Below are 13,019 nucleotides of genomic sequence, written 5' to 3'. Positions count from 1 at the left end.
GCAGGTGTCGGGGTGTGGGAAGCCTGGCTATAACTGTCCAAAGGAAAGTAGTAGGGCAGCTCCACTGTAGCTTAATTTTTACCTGTGCACTCTGGAGTGGGCAGGATCTTAATTAGGGCTTATTTTGGGGGTAGGGCTTATATTAGGTACACATGTAAAAATCAAGCTAGGGCTTACTTTCAGGATAGGTCATATTTTTGGGGAAACGGGGTAGAAAAAAGATCTGATTGATGTTCCTGAATCAACAAGCGAAATAAATGAGGAAATAATAAGAATAATGCACCTTTGTCTATATCACCAGTGACTGCTTATAAAAAAAAAGAATGAAGTGAACGCAGTTTTCTGCTTATGTTAAAAACGAGATGTGTTGTTTTTTAGGGCTTCCCCTTCCTTTTAACCATTTTATACAGAACTCCTATAAACAACTGTTTTGTGTGGAACTACTCATTTTTCATGTTATAAAAAGTTTTAAAGTTTTGATTGATTTGAGTTTTATTCCAGTAAAACCAGCCAACGTACTCTGCATATTAGCAGCTTCATTCTTGGGATTCTACACTGTATATCCATTTCATGACTGTAAGATGCATTTGGGCTATGGCATATAATGAATGTAACAGTGAAGCATTTGTATCAAAAATGTGCATTTTAAACTATTTTTGGCACAAGACCTGCAAAGAATTGTTTTAAAATTGCAGTGATAAAATTGCACTGATAGAATGTCAAACCTGTTTAACCTAGACCTGTTTAAAAATCTGTGTCTTTCTCTTTAACTCGATATCTGTCTTTTTATCCTTCTTAACTGCCTGTGCCTTTACCATCTGCCCCATATCTAATTTATTTTTTTTACGTAATGGTTCTGTGACCTTAATTTCTAACATTGCTTTAAATTATATTGATACAGATATAAACCTCCATTTTGTTTTTTTATTAAATTATCCTAGCCCCAGTTCAGATCTTTATATATTCAATTTCCAGGACACAAAAATAATTTCTTGTATAATTTTAAGACATCTTCCTTTAAAGCTTTCTAAAGGAGGTTGTAAATGTTATTGGTGACTCCACCAGAAGATGAAAAACAGTGATGCGAACTATAATTTGTGGGATATGTTGCAGGTATCATATCAGGTATCACTCTTTTTTTTTCTTTAACATTTTTATTAAGTTATAAAGTATTATAAAATACAAAGTAAATAGAAAAGCAGTTAATGTTAATGTCTTATTTTACTGTAACAGAGAGTCGGAAATCAATGCTTCTTTTTTTTTCTTATCTTTCCTCACTTCTCTTTCCGCCATTTGGTCTATTCTCAAAATTAATTTTTTTCAGTGTGCCTTTAGTTATTTCAGAGGAGTGCTTTGTTTCTTGCATTTTCAATAAAATAGATAAATATCTTTTATTACTTCAGAGAATGATGAAGAACAAGAAGCACTCCCAACCCTGGACAAACCTGGCTGGTATTCCCAAGGTAACTCAACCCATTTGTGTGACTTGCTGAAGAAGATGACTGGCAAAATAGAACCAAAGGTACTTTAATAAACAAAAGTGAAGGCATGATAGCAGAGCCTCCTTATAAGAAGGCATTCTCAACATCAACACAAATTCAACTTCTTAGAAACCAATTTTTTAGAGATCTAGAAGTAAGCCATTGTAATAACAATAATATAAACATCATCAGCTAACAGGAAATACAAGCAAGCTTCATATTAATTTTTAATATTGAATACAAGATGTGTGTAGCTTAATTTAATGCATGATTACCTTTCAAAGAAATTCCAAATGTGTTTTAATGTACTTTATTCTCAAGTCTGTGTCCATTACATTGCAAGCTTAATTATCATTATTATTATTAACATATTTTAAGTCAGGGGTAATATTAATTAATTTGGGATTCACTGGTAGATCCTAAGCGAATTGAAGATGATCAGCAAAGACTCATAATGCTCTGAATGTCCAAATGCAGCTATTTATTTATTAGATGAAATTGCTATGTTTCCTTATTTCCAGGTCGTTTACTTTGGTGATAGTATGCACTCAGATATTTTCTCAGCTCATCACTATTGTAACTGGGAGACTGTCCTTGTTTTAGAAGAGCTTGGAGGAGATGGTGGTTTGGTACTTACAGAGTCAAGGTCTGAACCCTTAGAGAAGAAGGGAAAGTATGAGGTAAGGATAATCTGGTACAACTCGGCTCCTCCTCCATTATGGGAGAGGTTGACATAGCATTTGGAAAATCACTACAGGTAGTCCTTAACTTACAACAGTTTGTTTAGTCACTGTCCAAAGTTATAATGTCACTGAAAAAAGTGACTTATGACTGTTTTTCACACTTATGACTGGTTGCAGCATTTCCATGGTCATGCGATCAAAATTCAGATTGTTAACAACTGGCTCATATTGATGATGGTTATAGAGCCTGTCATTTTTATTGTAGTAATGATATAAGCGTTATCAGATATTAGAAGGCAGGGAAACTTCTTGAAGTCTTAATTCTCAAAAGCTTTTAGCAGTAGGACTTAAAATGGATGATCAGGATGCTGGCAGTTTTAATTCAGCAAATGTTTAAAAGGCCACAGATATATGGTAGCCTTCCCTGAATGGCTTCATATACAGATCTAACCATTATTTTTGTGCATTAAAAACAGAGTTTCAATGATTAAAATGTTTCCATTGGGTTATGTTTCAGACATATTTCCTTAACTAAAAAGAGAAACAAAATGATCATGGCTGGGCAAAAAAACAGTAAGAATAGGAGTGGTTTCTGACTTCCCGTCAGTTTTCCCATTGAATTTCCTTGTGGGACATTTTCAGGGAGGATTAGAAATATTCCTTTCCTTCCCTTCCTTCCTTCCTTCCTTTCTTCCTTCCTTTAACGAGTTACAGGTCATATGATTATCTTTTATGATCTTCTATCAAGCAAAGTCAGTGGAGAAGCCAGATTCACTTGCTGCCTCCTCAGCAAATAAAGGATAATTGTCTACTTCATTTCAAGTCATAGAATAAATAAATAAAAGTCAAAAAGCATTATATGCCCTAAAATAATTAGAATTTTGCTTAACAATTATCTTGCATTATTTACCTTTCATGTCATTATAAATGTATTTTTTCCTTTTTTTTTCTGAAGACATACATCAAAGTAGGAAGATAAATGAACTGTGTTCAGCTGTGGCTTCCTTCCTGTGTTTTGCAAAACTAGGAAAGAAAAGAAACATACCCTTATCCTTATTAAAATAAACACTTGTAGCACAGGATAATAAGTATGCTTTATGCGTTTCAGGAAGAATGCCCTGGATGGTTCAAAGCCATTTTCTGTTGACTTCTATACAAAGTTTACTTTAAAAATTATCTCAATCTCCCTGGATTTAATTGTACAGGAATCAGAGAAGAACACTTTTCTATTCTTAACTGTAAAAAGCCATTTGTTTCACAAGAGCCAGTTCTTCACATTAATTTACATTTCTGTCAGCAGTATTGGTAGTAGTACGTGATGCAGATTAATTGTAAGTCTCCCCTCAGTCAAAGATAGATGATTTTTACCCAGTCACTCTCTGACCTCAATTTATCCCACAAAATTATTGTTGCAAGGATAAAATGAAGGGTGACTTCATGCTATGATCACCGATAAACTAAATCACCTTGAGCTATAGAACTTAATCTGTCGTGTGTGGTTCTATAGTTCATAATTGCATTATTAAATTCATTTGAACATTGACTTAAAATAGATTTTGTTCCAGTGTTTTGGTTTTGAGCTAGCTAAATTGGAAAATAACATGCGATAAATCATTACCTATTATATGGAAGCTCCTGTGCACACAAGTGGAGAGCTCTCATCATTCTGCTGAGTGTCCTCATGCCCAAAGACTTTTCATTTCTCTTCAGAGAATAAGCTCAGAGGGCAGGCAACAGAAAAAACATGTCAAAAGAAGAAGAAGCAAGAGTACCAGCTCTTTGGCAGGTCAAGAGGTTTGAACTCCATTTCTCTCCTGTTATTAACATTGACACAGGATTGACAGCTGGAACTGGAAAAAAGAGGAGAACCACCAGAACACCATGCCCGTGTTATAGTCAGTCCAAAAGTATAACCTGATTGATGGTATCAAAGGCCACTGAGAGATCAAGGAGATTCGTTTGCTTGTCTGTATGTTTATTAAATTTAGAAACAACTCATCTCCCTCACTAGATAGTGCACAAATAAAATATTAAAAACACTAAAACTCAATATAAAAATTTAAAATAGAGCAGGCAATATTCAGGATGATTGCACGATCCCTGTCCTACCTCTACTAGAGACCTTGGACCAGTACAGTCTGTCTGAAACCCAGCTGAAAAAGATTCAGATAACTTATTTTCTACAAATCCCTCTGAATTTACAACTCAGCCACCTTCTCCCTAGAAAATGGGAAAGATATAGACAAAACAAAAGTGGCCAAAAATTTTATGTCCAACAATGGTCTTTAAGGGATGGGGTACACCACCTCCTTCCCAATAGGTAAAACCATTCCATCCACTGCATGGATTCAACCATGCTTCTAGAAGGCCTTGTGTGGCCAGATTAACAAGAATCTTGTCCATTACTTTAGGAGTTACCAGATTAAATTCTTCCCGGGTAACTAAACAAGACCATGTCTCAGTTCTTCAACCCAGATCTGCCTCAAATCCAACTCTGAACAAATCTGAGTTGATTTGACAGATGCCTAGAATTATTTTTATTTATTTATTTATTTTGCAACAGCCCTCTAGATGTTCTTATGGTCCCTTCCTCCCTAGCAGGGAACACTTTGCCTAAAAAAAGAGCTGCTGGCTGTATAGGCAAAATAAATAAATTAATACATTTTACACTTTTATTGTCACAGTGAAATCCCTAATATATACAGGTCATATAAGAAAAAATTGTTACAAGCAGAATTTCTTTAATTGACTGGAAGTGATTGAATTTGGAAATGTGATATTTTCTCATGCCTGGGGGAGGCTACAGAGTTTCTTGACTGACTTTATAATTGGGACTTTCCTGAGCATTCACCAAGCTTCTTTTTGTGTGCCCGGTGCCTTGAATATTAGAGAGATGCTGTTTACATAGAAACCATATGAAACTATAAGAGCACATATGGATTTTATGTTTACCTTAGTGTTTGTTTATATTCCAGGGACGTCAACCCAAAGCACTCCATTCCATTTCTAAACAGTGGGGTTCTTTCTTTGTGGATACTATTTCAGGAAAAGAAAACGAAGAGGAAATCTTAGTAAATACGTGGTCTTGCAAATCTGTTCGTACTTATAGCACAATTACAATCCCAAGTATTGAAGCCATAGCAGGTAAGAATAATGATCCTAAGCCAATCCCTGAAATTTTGAAACCATTAATAAGTCAAATTCATATTAGCATCAGATTAATATTGATGATTGGAATTCTAATGTTGTCCTCAGAATCTTTTATTGATTGGCTGCTCCAAGCTTACATTTGAATAAATATTCATAAGTTTTCATTGTTCTATTAAAGCATGGTATGAGTTTGAGACAGGGAAAAGAAACCAGTGAAGAGAAATCATTTGTATCTTTATTAAAGCATATTGATTCGCTCTTCACAAAAATGATTCCAATAGCAGACCCATAAACAAAATATTTTACCTTTTTTTTCCTAAAAATAATGCTTTGTTATGTAAAACATCAAGTGATATAGCATTGACAATCTCCATCTCCAATAATTAAGTTTTATTCCATAATCATAAACCATGTATTGACAAGAAGAAGGAATGGATATGGACTAAAATATTTCGCATATATTTTCTTTACATGTATTGCTCCTTTCCATTTTAGCAGTTGTTGATAATATAATAGTAGTAGTAGTAGTAGTAGTAGTAGTAATAATAATAATAATAATAATAATAATAATAATAATAATAATAATAATAGATACATTTTTAAATGTTCAGTTGACTAAGTTTCAAGTTTAATGAATATAATAATAATAATAATAATAATAATAATAATAATAATAATAACAACAACAACAACAACAACAACAACAACAACAACCCTAACCCAATTACATGTCCAGACTTAGAAGGATCTTCCATACAGAACATAAAAGGTAGTATAAATTTCTGGCCAGACACAAGTTAATGCTTGCCCCTAAATTATGAGAACTGTACTGTAAAGCAGTTCCAAGTAGCATTTATTTACTGCACACAAATTAAAAGTAACGTTGCACACAATATTTCTAACCACACTTTTTGGCTTATCCTTTCAAAATAGTTGTTTTTAACCAAAACAGACTTCCCTCTATCTCAGTTCTTCCATAATCCCTTCTAGATTGCTACCGTTTATAGATCATTTAATAAGTGAGGCTGCTAGGTTGACAAAAGGCGTCCCATTTTCTCTTGTCAGCCTCAGTTCTCAACCTCAGTCCCTTTATTTTAAAAAGACAAACCATTTTTCCTTCTAGTAGAAAAGTTAATCTCACTTTGTATATGACCCAAGGCATATAATTTTTCCTCCTACAGATAGATGTAGGTTGGGGAAATCAGCCTGCGAGGATATATACTAGGAATGTCTGTGCTTGACTCAAAAGAAAGGCTGGCCAAGCAATCTTGTAAAAAGAGGTTCACAATACGCAGTTTGATTGTTATACTTAATGTTTAATTCATAAACTGCTCCGAGCCATGACTCACAGAGGTTTTCAATAAAATAAGTTTAGCAAATACAGGAAGGCGCAGTCTGATAAAAAAAAAAAAAGTAGGGAATGCCCTCAATGCACTACAGTTCTCATAATCCCCGACAAGCTTCTTTGATAGACATGGCTGTCTGGGAAGGTAAGTAATCTGGAACATCTGGTGTACATCAGCTGCACAGTACAAAAGTACACATGCAGTGTTATCAATTTAGCTTTATTGATAAGAAATTAGACTGATGAACACAGGAATTGCATTCCCACATAGAGTACCATTATGTCAGGTGATCCCTGAAGGCAAAGCAGTGGCCTACAACCTTTCCAGCTCAGCAGGCCGGGAGAGGGATAGTTTTGTGCATGTGCCACTTTCACAAATGCAGTTTCACTCACCCACCGCTTCTGTGGCCCGGTTTTGAATAGACTAAATCCGGGCAGTAGGCCACAGATTGGGGGTTGGGCATCCCTGATCTAAAGAATGGCTTCTTTATTGATTTGGCAGAGCAGAAGGAAAAGGCCTTAGATAGCTCTGTGCTTCTGGACTTACATTTAAGTCCAGAAGCACAGAGCTATCTAAGGAATTTTCTTTCCATACAATGCTATGGACAAGTTTTATTTTCTTCATACTTCTCCGTGATAAAAATGTTAAACTTGCTGAGTAGTACTGGTGAGCATTCCATAGACTAAGCCAGTTCCTAAAGTAATTAAATCTCTAGAAAAATCATAGTTAACAGCCAAGCTTTTGTGAAGCCTGACCTTGTTTCAGTATTCTGCATGATCTTGAATGGTGATGTTCAAATTGCACCTGGTGTGTTCAGGCATGCATTATGATTGGGGGGGAGATCAAAAAGGACTTGGAATTTTTACAGCAGGGAGCCTCTTTTGGATCTTCTGAATACCGGATCAGATATCTCTCAATCATAACAAAATTCTGAAAATAAGGAAGTACTCAAAACTAAAGCATTTCTTGTTCAATCTTATGAGGCGGTGATGAAGTTGGGCAGAACTTCCTTATCAACAAAATAGAAGGGTGGGGGGAGACATAGAAGATGTGAGACAAAAAAGCTTCCAAAAGAATTGTGTATGGTCTATTAAGACACACTAATATTTACTGAGCAAAAAAAAACGCATGCAAAAAAAATTCAGCATCATTCTGTAACAAGTTGATATATAAAAGGAGACAATCCTCTGTTGTCAAATTCCTCATTAACCTGTTTCTATGCAGTTTTCTGAAGTTCTTGGTACAACTGATCTGTAATTCTTATTTTGTTTATTGTCATGAGGGTCATATCAGAGCAGGGCGTCAAACTTGTGGCGTCACACATGATGTATCACAACTTTCTTCGCCTTCGCTAAATCCAGGAGTGGGCATGGCGCATCCAGCCCACGGGCCACGAGTTTGACATCCTTGTATTAGAGCATTGATAATGTTAACCTAGTTTGGGTATTGAAATGTCTGCAAGAAAACAACCAAGTTTAGAGAGACTCATTTCAACCCTGAGCTACAAATATTCTCCTTTATTGTTTATTGCCACTTGGCAACCCTAAGCCTTCTTTGAATTTTGTATATTTATAAAGGGGAACCAAAGCACACCTTTACCATTCTACATTTTAAGTCTGTTGGATGCCTAAATATTATTTCTCCTGGACTAACTCAGATTACTCCGGTGGTTGTTTCATCTTCATCTGCCAGTTAGTGAGTGCTTTTGTAAAAAGCCAGAACATACCTGCAGAAAAAAAAAAAAAACATTTATTTAAGCTCTGAAAAAAGTAGATTATGTGGCTTCATCCTAATTTTACATTTACAGTATGCATTTGTATCCCATCTTTATTAATTTTACAAATAACTCAAGGCAGAAAACATCCAACACACCTGCCTCCTCCTATTTTCCCCAAAACAACAACCATGTAAAGTGAGTTGGGCTGAGAAAGAGTGACTGACCCAAAGTCACCCAACTGGCTTTCATGTCTAAGATGGGACTTGAACTGACAGTCATTGGTTTCTAGCCTGTTGCCTTATCCATTAGACCAGGAGTCTGCAATCTTAAACACTCAAAGAGCCATTTGGACCCGTTTTCCACAGAAAAGAAAACCTTGGGAGCCAATAATTTGACAACCAGTGTGACTGGGTGGGTGTGGCCAACTCAACATCATTCACTTCCACCCAGTCACCTCCTGCTCTGGAATATGGAGTGAGTCTCCATCCCCTGCCATCACCCTTACCTTCTCAGGCCAGGTGAGGAGTGACAAGGAGGGGAGGGGAGGGGCAGGGCCAGCCAGTGGTGGGATCAGCCAGCAGGGAGCCGCAGCAGAGGGCCGAAAGAGCCGCATGTGGCTCCAGAGCCACAGGTTTAAGACCACTGCACTAGACCAAACTGGCTCTCTGTTTTGCCTTTGGACATTTTAATCTGTTTTTTTTTTCAGTTGAATTTGAAATTTAAAGAACAGGATTGAAATTGGACAGACATTCCCATCAATATGCTACTACAGCCCACTATAATACTCAGTAACTACCAGCAAGCATCAAATCCTTGAGAAATAATATGATTTCAGTACCAAGTCAGTGACAAAGAATATAAGAGCATTTTTAAAGAATGCTTCAACTATCAAATAGTCATATTGGTTTTTCATATCTCGGCATTTCCATTTTAATATGACCAAATCTAAGAAAGAATAGAGTGTTATCAGTTCTTGAAAGAAAATCAATTATTCTTTTTTTGTTTTTTTTTTACAGACAAAATATTTGTGCTAGTATTACTGATGGGTAAAAAAATTACCAGCTAAGCTAGTTTTCCCCCGTCTTCTTACCCTGACTGTAGGGTAGGACAAACATAACCAGAAAGCCATACAAAATTTATGGTCACAAATTATAGATTCCACTCTAGAAACAAAATATTTCATTATGTATTTTTAAGTTTGGCGCTCAAGGAATGAGAGGCAGATGCTGGCGAAAGGTTAACAGGCTTTATTTTCCACAAAGTAACCCAGCCGGCGTACCACCGCTAACTCGGCAGCCGGCTGACGGAGAACAGCTGAGCCTGTTTGACAGCTCCCTTTTATAGTGACTCAACCAATCAACGATGGCTCCAGTTCTCGCTTTAGCAGCGGACCAGAGTGAAGACTGTCACTGGATATAACAATTTCATTCTTCCAATCCCTCAGAAACCTACATAGGATAATTATTAGTTTTACATGTTTATCTTCCAACTCAAAATTGAGCACTTTTAGGAGGTACAGGCTAACCCTAGAGAAAAAAAAAGTCACATTTAAATCAGCATTAATACATATTATTTCAGGCAAGCTGTGTGAATATACATCCTACCAATATAAACATCAAGGTAGATGTTTACTAAAGGTCTGTAGAGATAATGCTTACTAATGAGGAAGCAAAAATAGCAGTAGATTATTCAAATCAAATTATTCCATTTTATAGATAAAATGTAACCAAATGACCTGTTTCTAAACTTATATTATTGTGAAATTGGTAGATTTGTACTTGGAATAAAGAAAGAGATAATATACAATATTCTTGTAAGCAATAACAATATATAATATGTTTTTTAAGAAGACCATTTGAGTTTATCTTTAATATTTACATTAGTTACCCAAACAAATTATTCTGAACTTTAAAAGGTCTAGATGCAACTGGTATAATTTGTTGTAAATAATATATCAATTTTTAATTATCAAAATAATTCAGTTTTCCTGAAAATATTAGAAAAAATATGTTTTTGCTGATATTACTCTTTTTTCCAGACAATAGCTATGTAGCCATTAGAGTAACAACAACCATGGAAACCTCAGATTAATGATGTATTTTTTATTGTAAGAAAATAATGTCCAAGGTTGTAGATATAATATGATTATGAGAAACATAATATTGGTCTTTTAAAATTAGGATTAAATAATTAATGCAAAGTATTATATACAATCTAAACTTAGTTTTCTTGGATATGCTAGCAATATTATTATTAGCTATATTATTTATTGTCATGGTTCGTCCTTGCCTGTATAAGCGATACAATATGTTTAATTTGTTACTAAAAACACATATTTCAAATTATCTAGAATCACCTTTTGCTTTATTTTAAACAATGATATTCACACAGGAAAAGCAAAACATTCATTTTTATATGCTCAGACATGAAAACTCTAAACCAGGGGTGTCAAACTGGCAGCCCATGGGTCGGATGCATCATGTGCAGACCATGCCAACTCCAGTTCCATAAAGGGAGCGTGAAACGTCACGTGACAGCAACGTGATGCCGCGAGTTTGACACCCATGCTCTAAACACAAAACATGTAAGCTTGGGGTGTGATTAAATTGTTGCAATATTAAGCAAACAAATTTAAAAGCTTAAGAAACAAATGTCATTTTCTTTGGAGCTCCTGGGATTATTTAGATGTGATACAAGTATAATTCCTAATCATATGTGTTTCTTTCAGATTTACCACTGGATTATCAATTTCCTAGATTTTCTTCAAATAGCTCAATAACTACTGGTTTCTACCCCAAACCTCCAAAGTCTTTATCAGGTGTTGAGTGAATGGCAACCAAATAAAACATCTTTCAAGAAAAGCAAATCTGAATTTTCATCATGCTTAAGCAGAAATGTTAGAAGCTACTGAGAATCATGTAAATTAAATACCATATCAATTCAAAAGACAGTTTGGAAAGGACCTAACCAGGCTGAAGAAAAAGAAGCTTCCTATTTTCCTATTGTTTGTGATACATCAGTCTACAACAGGGGTTCCCAACCTTTTCTATACCCTGCACCCCTAGAATGCTTCTGATATATTCTCACACCCCTTACAAAAGTAAATAATTATATGCATGTAATTATGCATATATACTATAATTTTGAAACTTCTAAACCCAAGTTTTCGCACCCTCTAGAATATCATCTCGCACCCCTGGATGGGAACCCCTGGTCTAAAATGTTTTTTTTTTTAATCCTGTTTTCCGAAAATTTGCTGCAGACTTACAGTCATATCCTGGGTATCTTTGCCACTTCATGCATTACATGGCCACTTTGTATCTGTAATAACACAAGGGGAGCATGTGCCATTAACTGTGAGCAATATTCGAAGAAAGCTTTGTACATACTCGGTCCTGGGGCGTTTCTTCATACTGAAAAAAGTGGTATATATGTGTGAATAGGTCTGATAGACTGAGGATTTTGAGGATTATGCAGAAAGGGCTGAATTCCTCCACAACTAGGAAGGATAATAATTAGCCTTTCATTTCAAAGTCTGATTAAATTTTGTAGCGTGAAATATATTTTTAATAATCTGAATTGGAATCCAAACATGTCAAATTAAGAAAATCTGTTCTGAGAAATATATTAGCATGTTTCCTGTTCAGGGAAAACATAAAAGATTATATTTAGGCAGAACACTGAATGCTGAACACTGTTTTGCTGCTACACATTTACCTAATCTATGGACTACCTTCACCACTGGTATTGAAAAAAGCATGTAGCTTACATCCCCTTTTGTGAGATTACTTGCAGGACAGTATCTTCCTTTTTTACATCATCATTCTTTTTTATAAAAGGAAATCTATGACTATTTAGAAGGATGGCCTGGAATTCAAATTTGTAGAAAGAGAGAGAGAGAGAGAGAGAGAGAGAGAGAGAGAAAGAAAGAAAGAAAGAAAGAAAGAAAGAAAGAAAGAAAGAGAAAAATAGTATATTGGGATTGTGAAATTATTCTGAGTCTTCTAAGATTCAAAACTTAGTTTTTGCATTATTCTGATACTGGAATGTGCTTGTCTATTCAGAAAAGATTGCTTTTCAAACCCATTGAGTTTACTTTCTTACAAGTTAACATAGGAGACTACAATCTTATGAGCATATAGGGAAAAATTTGACGTTCATGTATAAGTAAATAAGTCTAGGATTATATCATAAGGAAGCCAATGTTTATGTCCATTCGTGTTTTCTCAATAAGACAAATCTCGGTATGTTGGATTACATTCAACTTTTCTTGCATGTGGACTACTCCCTCAGAAAGGGTGAACTGTTAGGATAAATCACAGTTCAAGGATCTGGTAGTATAAACGTGAAATGTCATTATTTCTGAAGCCTTCCATCTGCTTTGGCAGTTCTCATCTAAGAAGTTGAAAATAAAGGTTATTTATTCTTGAGCAGTTCTGGATTCTGTTACTTATAGAAGAAAAAGAAGAATCTGCGATGTGGAATGCAATAAATATAATTAATGACACTGATGTATTGTTAAACATTGACAGGTGCTTAGGAGGTACGAAAAGAAATTACTAAAACTACTAAAAGAAATTTTCTTCCATTTTAAGGACCTGTTATGGTCAGAAAGGGAGGGAATTAATGAAAAGTTAAACTG

General features: G+C 35.2%; 1 protein-coding gene across 1 annotated transcript in view; it reads left to right on the top strand.

The window, feature by feature from the left end:
* NT5DC1 (5'-nucleotidase domain containing 1) overlaps nucleotides 1-12,807 on the top strand; it is a 75,185-nt gene extending 62,378 nt beyond the window's left edge. The window contains exons 7-10 of the mRNA XM_087912742.1: nucleotides 1,404-1,522; nucleotides 2,003-2,161; nucleotides 5,140-5,308; nucleotides 11,106-12,807. Coding sequence (XP_087768868.1) covers nucleotides 1,404-1,522; nucleotides 2,003-2,161; nucleotides 5,140-5,308; nucleotides 11,106-11,206 — 548 coding nt within the window. The 3' untranslated portion in view covers nucleotides 11,207-12,807. The remainder of the gene's footprint in view (nucleotides 1-1,403; nucleotides 1,523-2,002; nucleotides 2,162-5,139; nucleotides 5,309-11,105) is intronic.
* Nucleotides 12,808-13,019: the final 212 nt, after the last annotated feature.

This window comes from Pseudonaja textilis, chromosome 1 (genome assembly GCF_049901715.1).
Source record: "Pseudonaja textilis isolate UNSWEBS1 chromosome 1, rPseTex1.2, whole genome shotgun sequence".
Taxonomy (NCBI): Eukaryota; Metazoa; Chordata; class Lepidosauria; order Squamata; family Elapidae; genus Pseudonaja; species Pseudonaja textilis.
The sequence above is the reverse complement of the archived record's forward strand: the minus strand, read 5'-3'. Positions and strand labels throughout refer to the sequence as shown.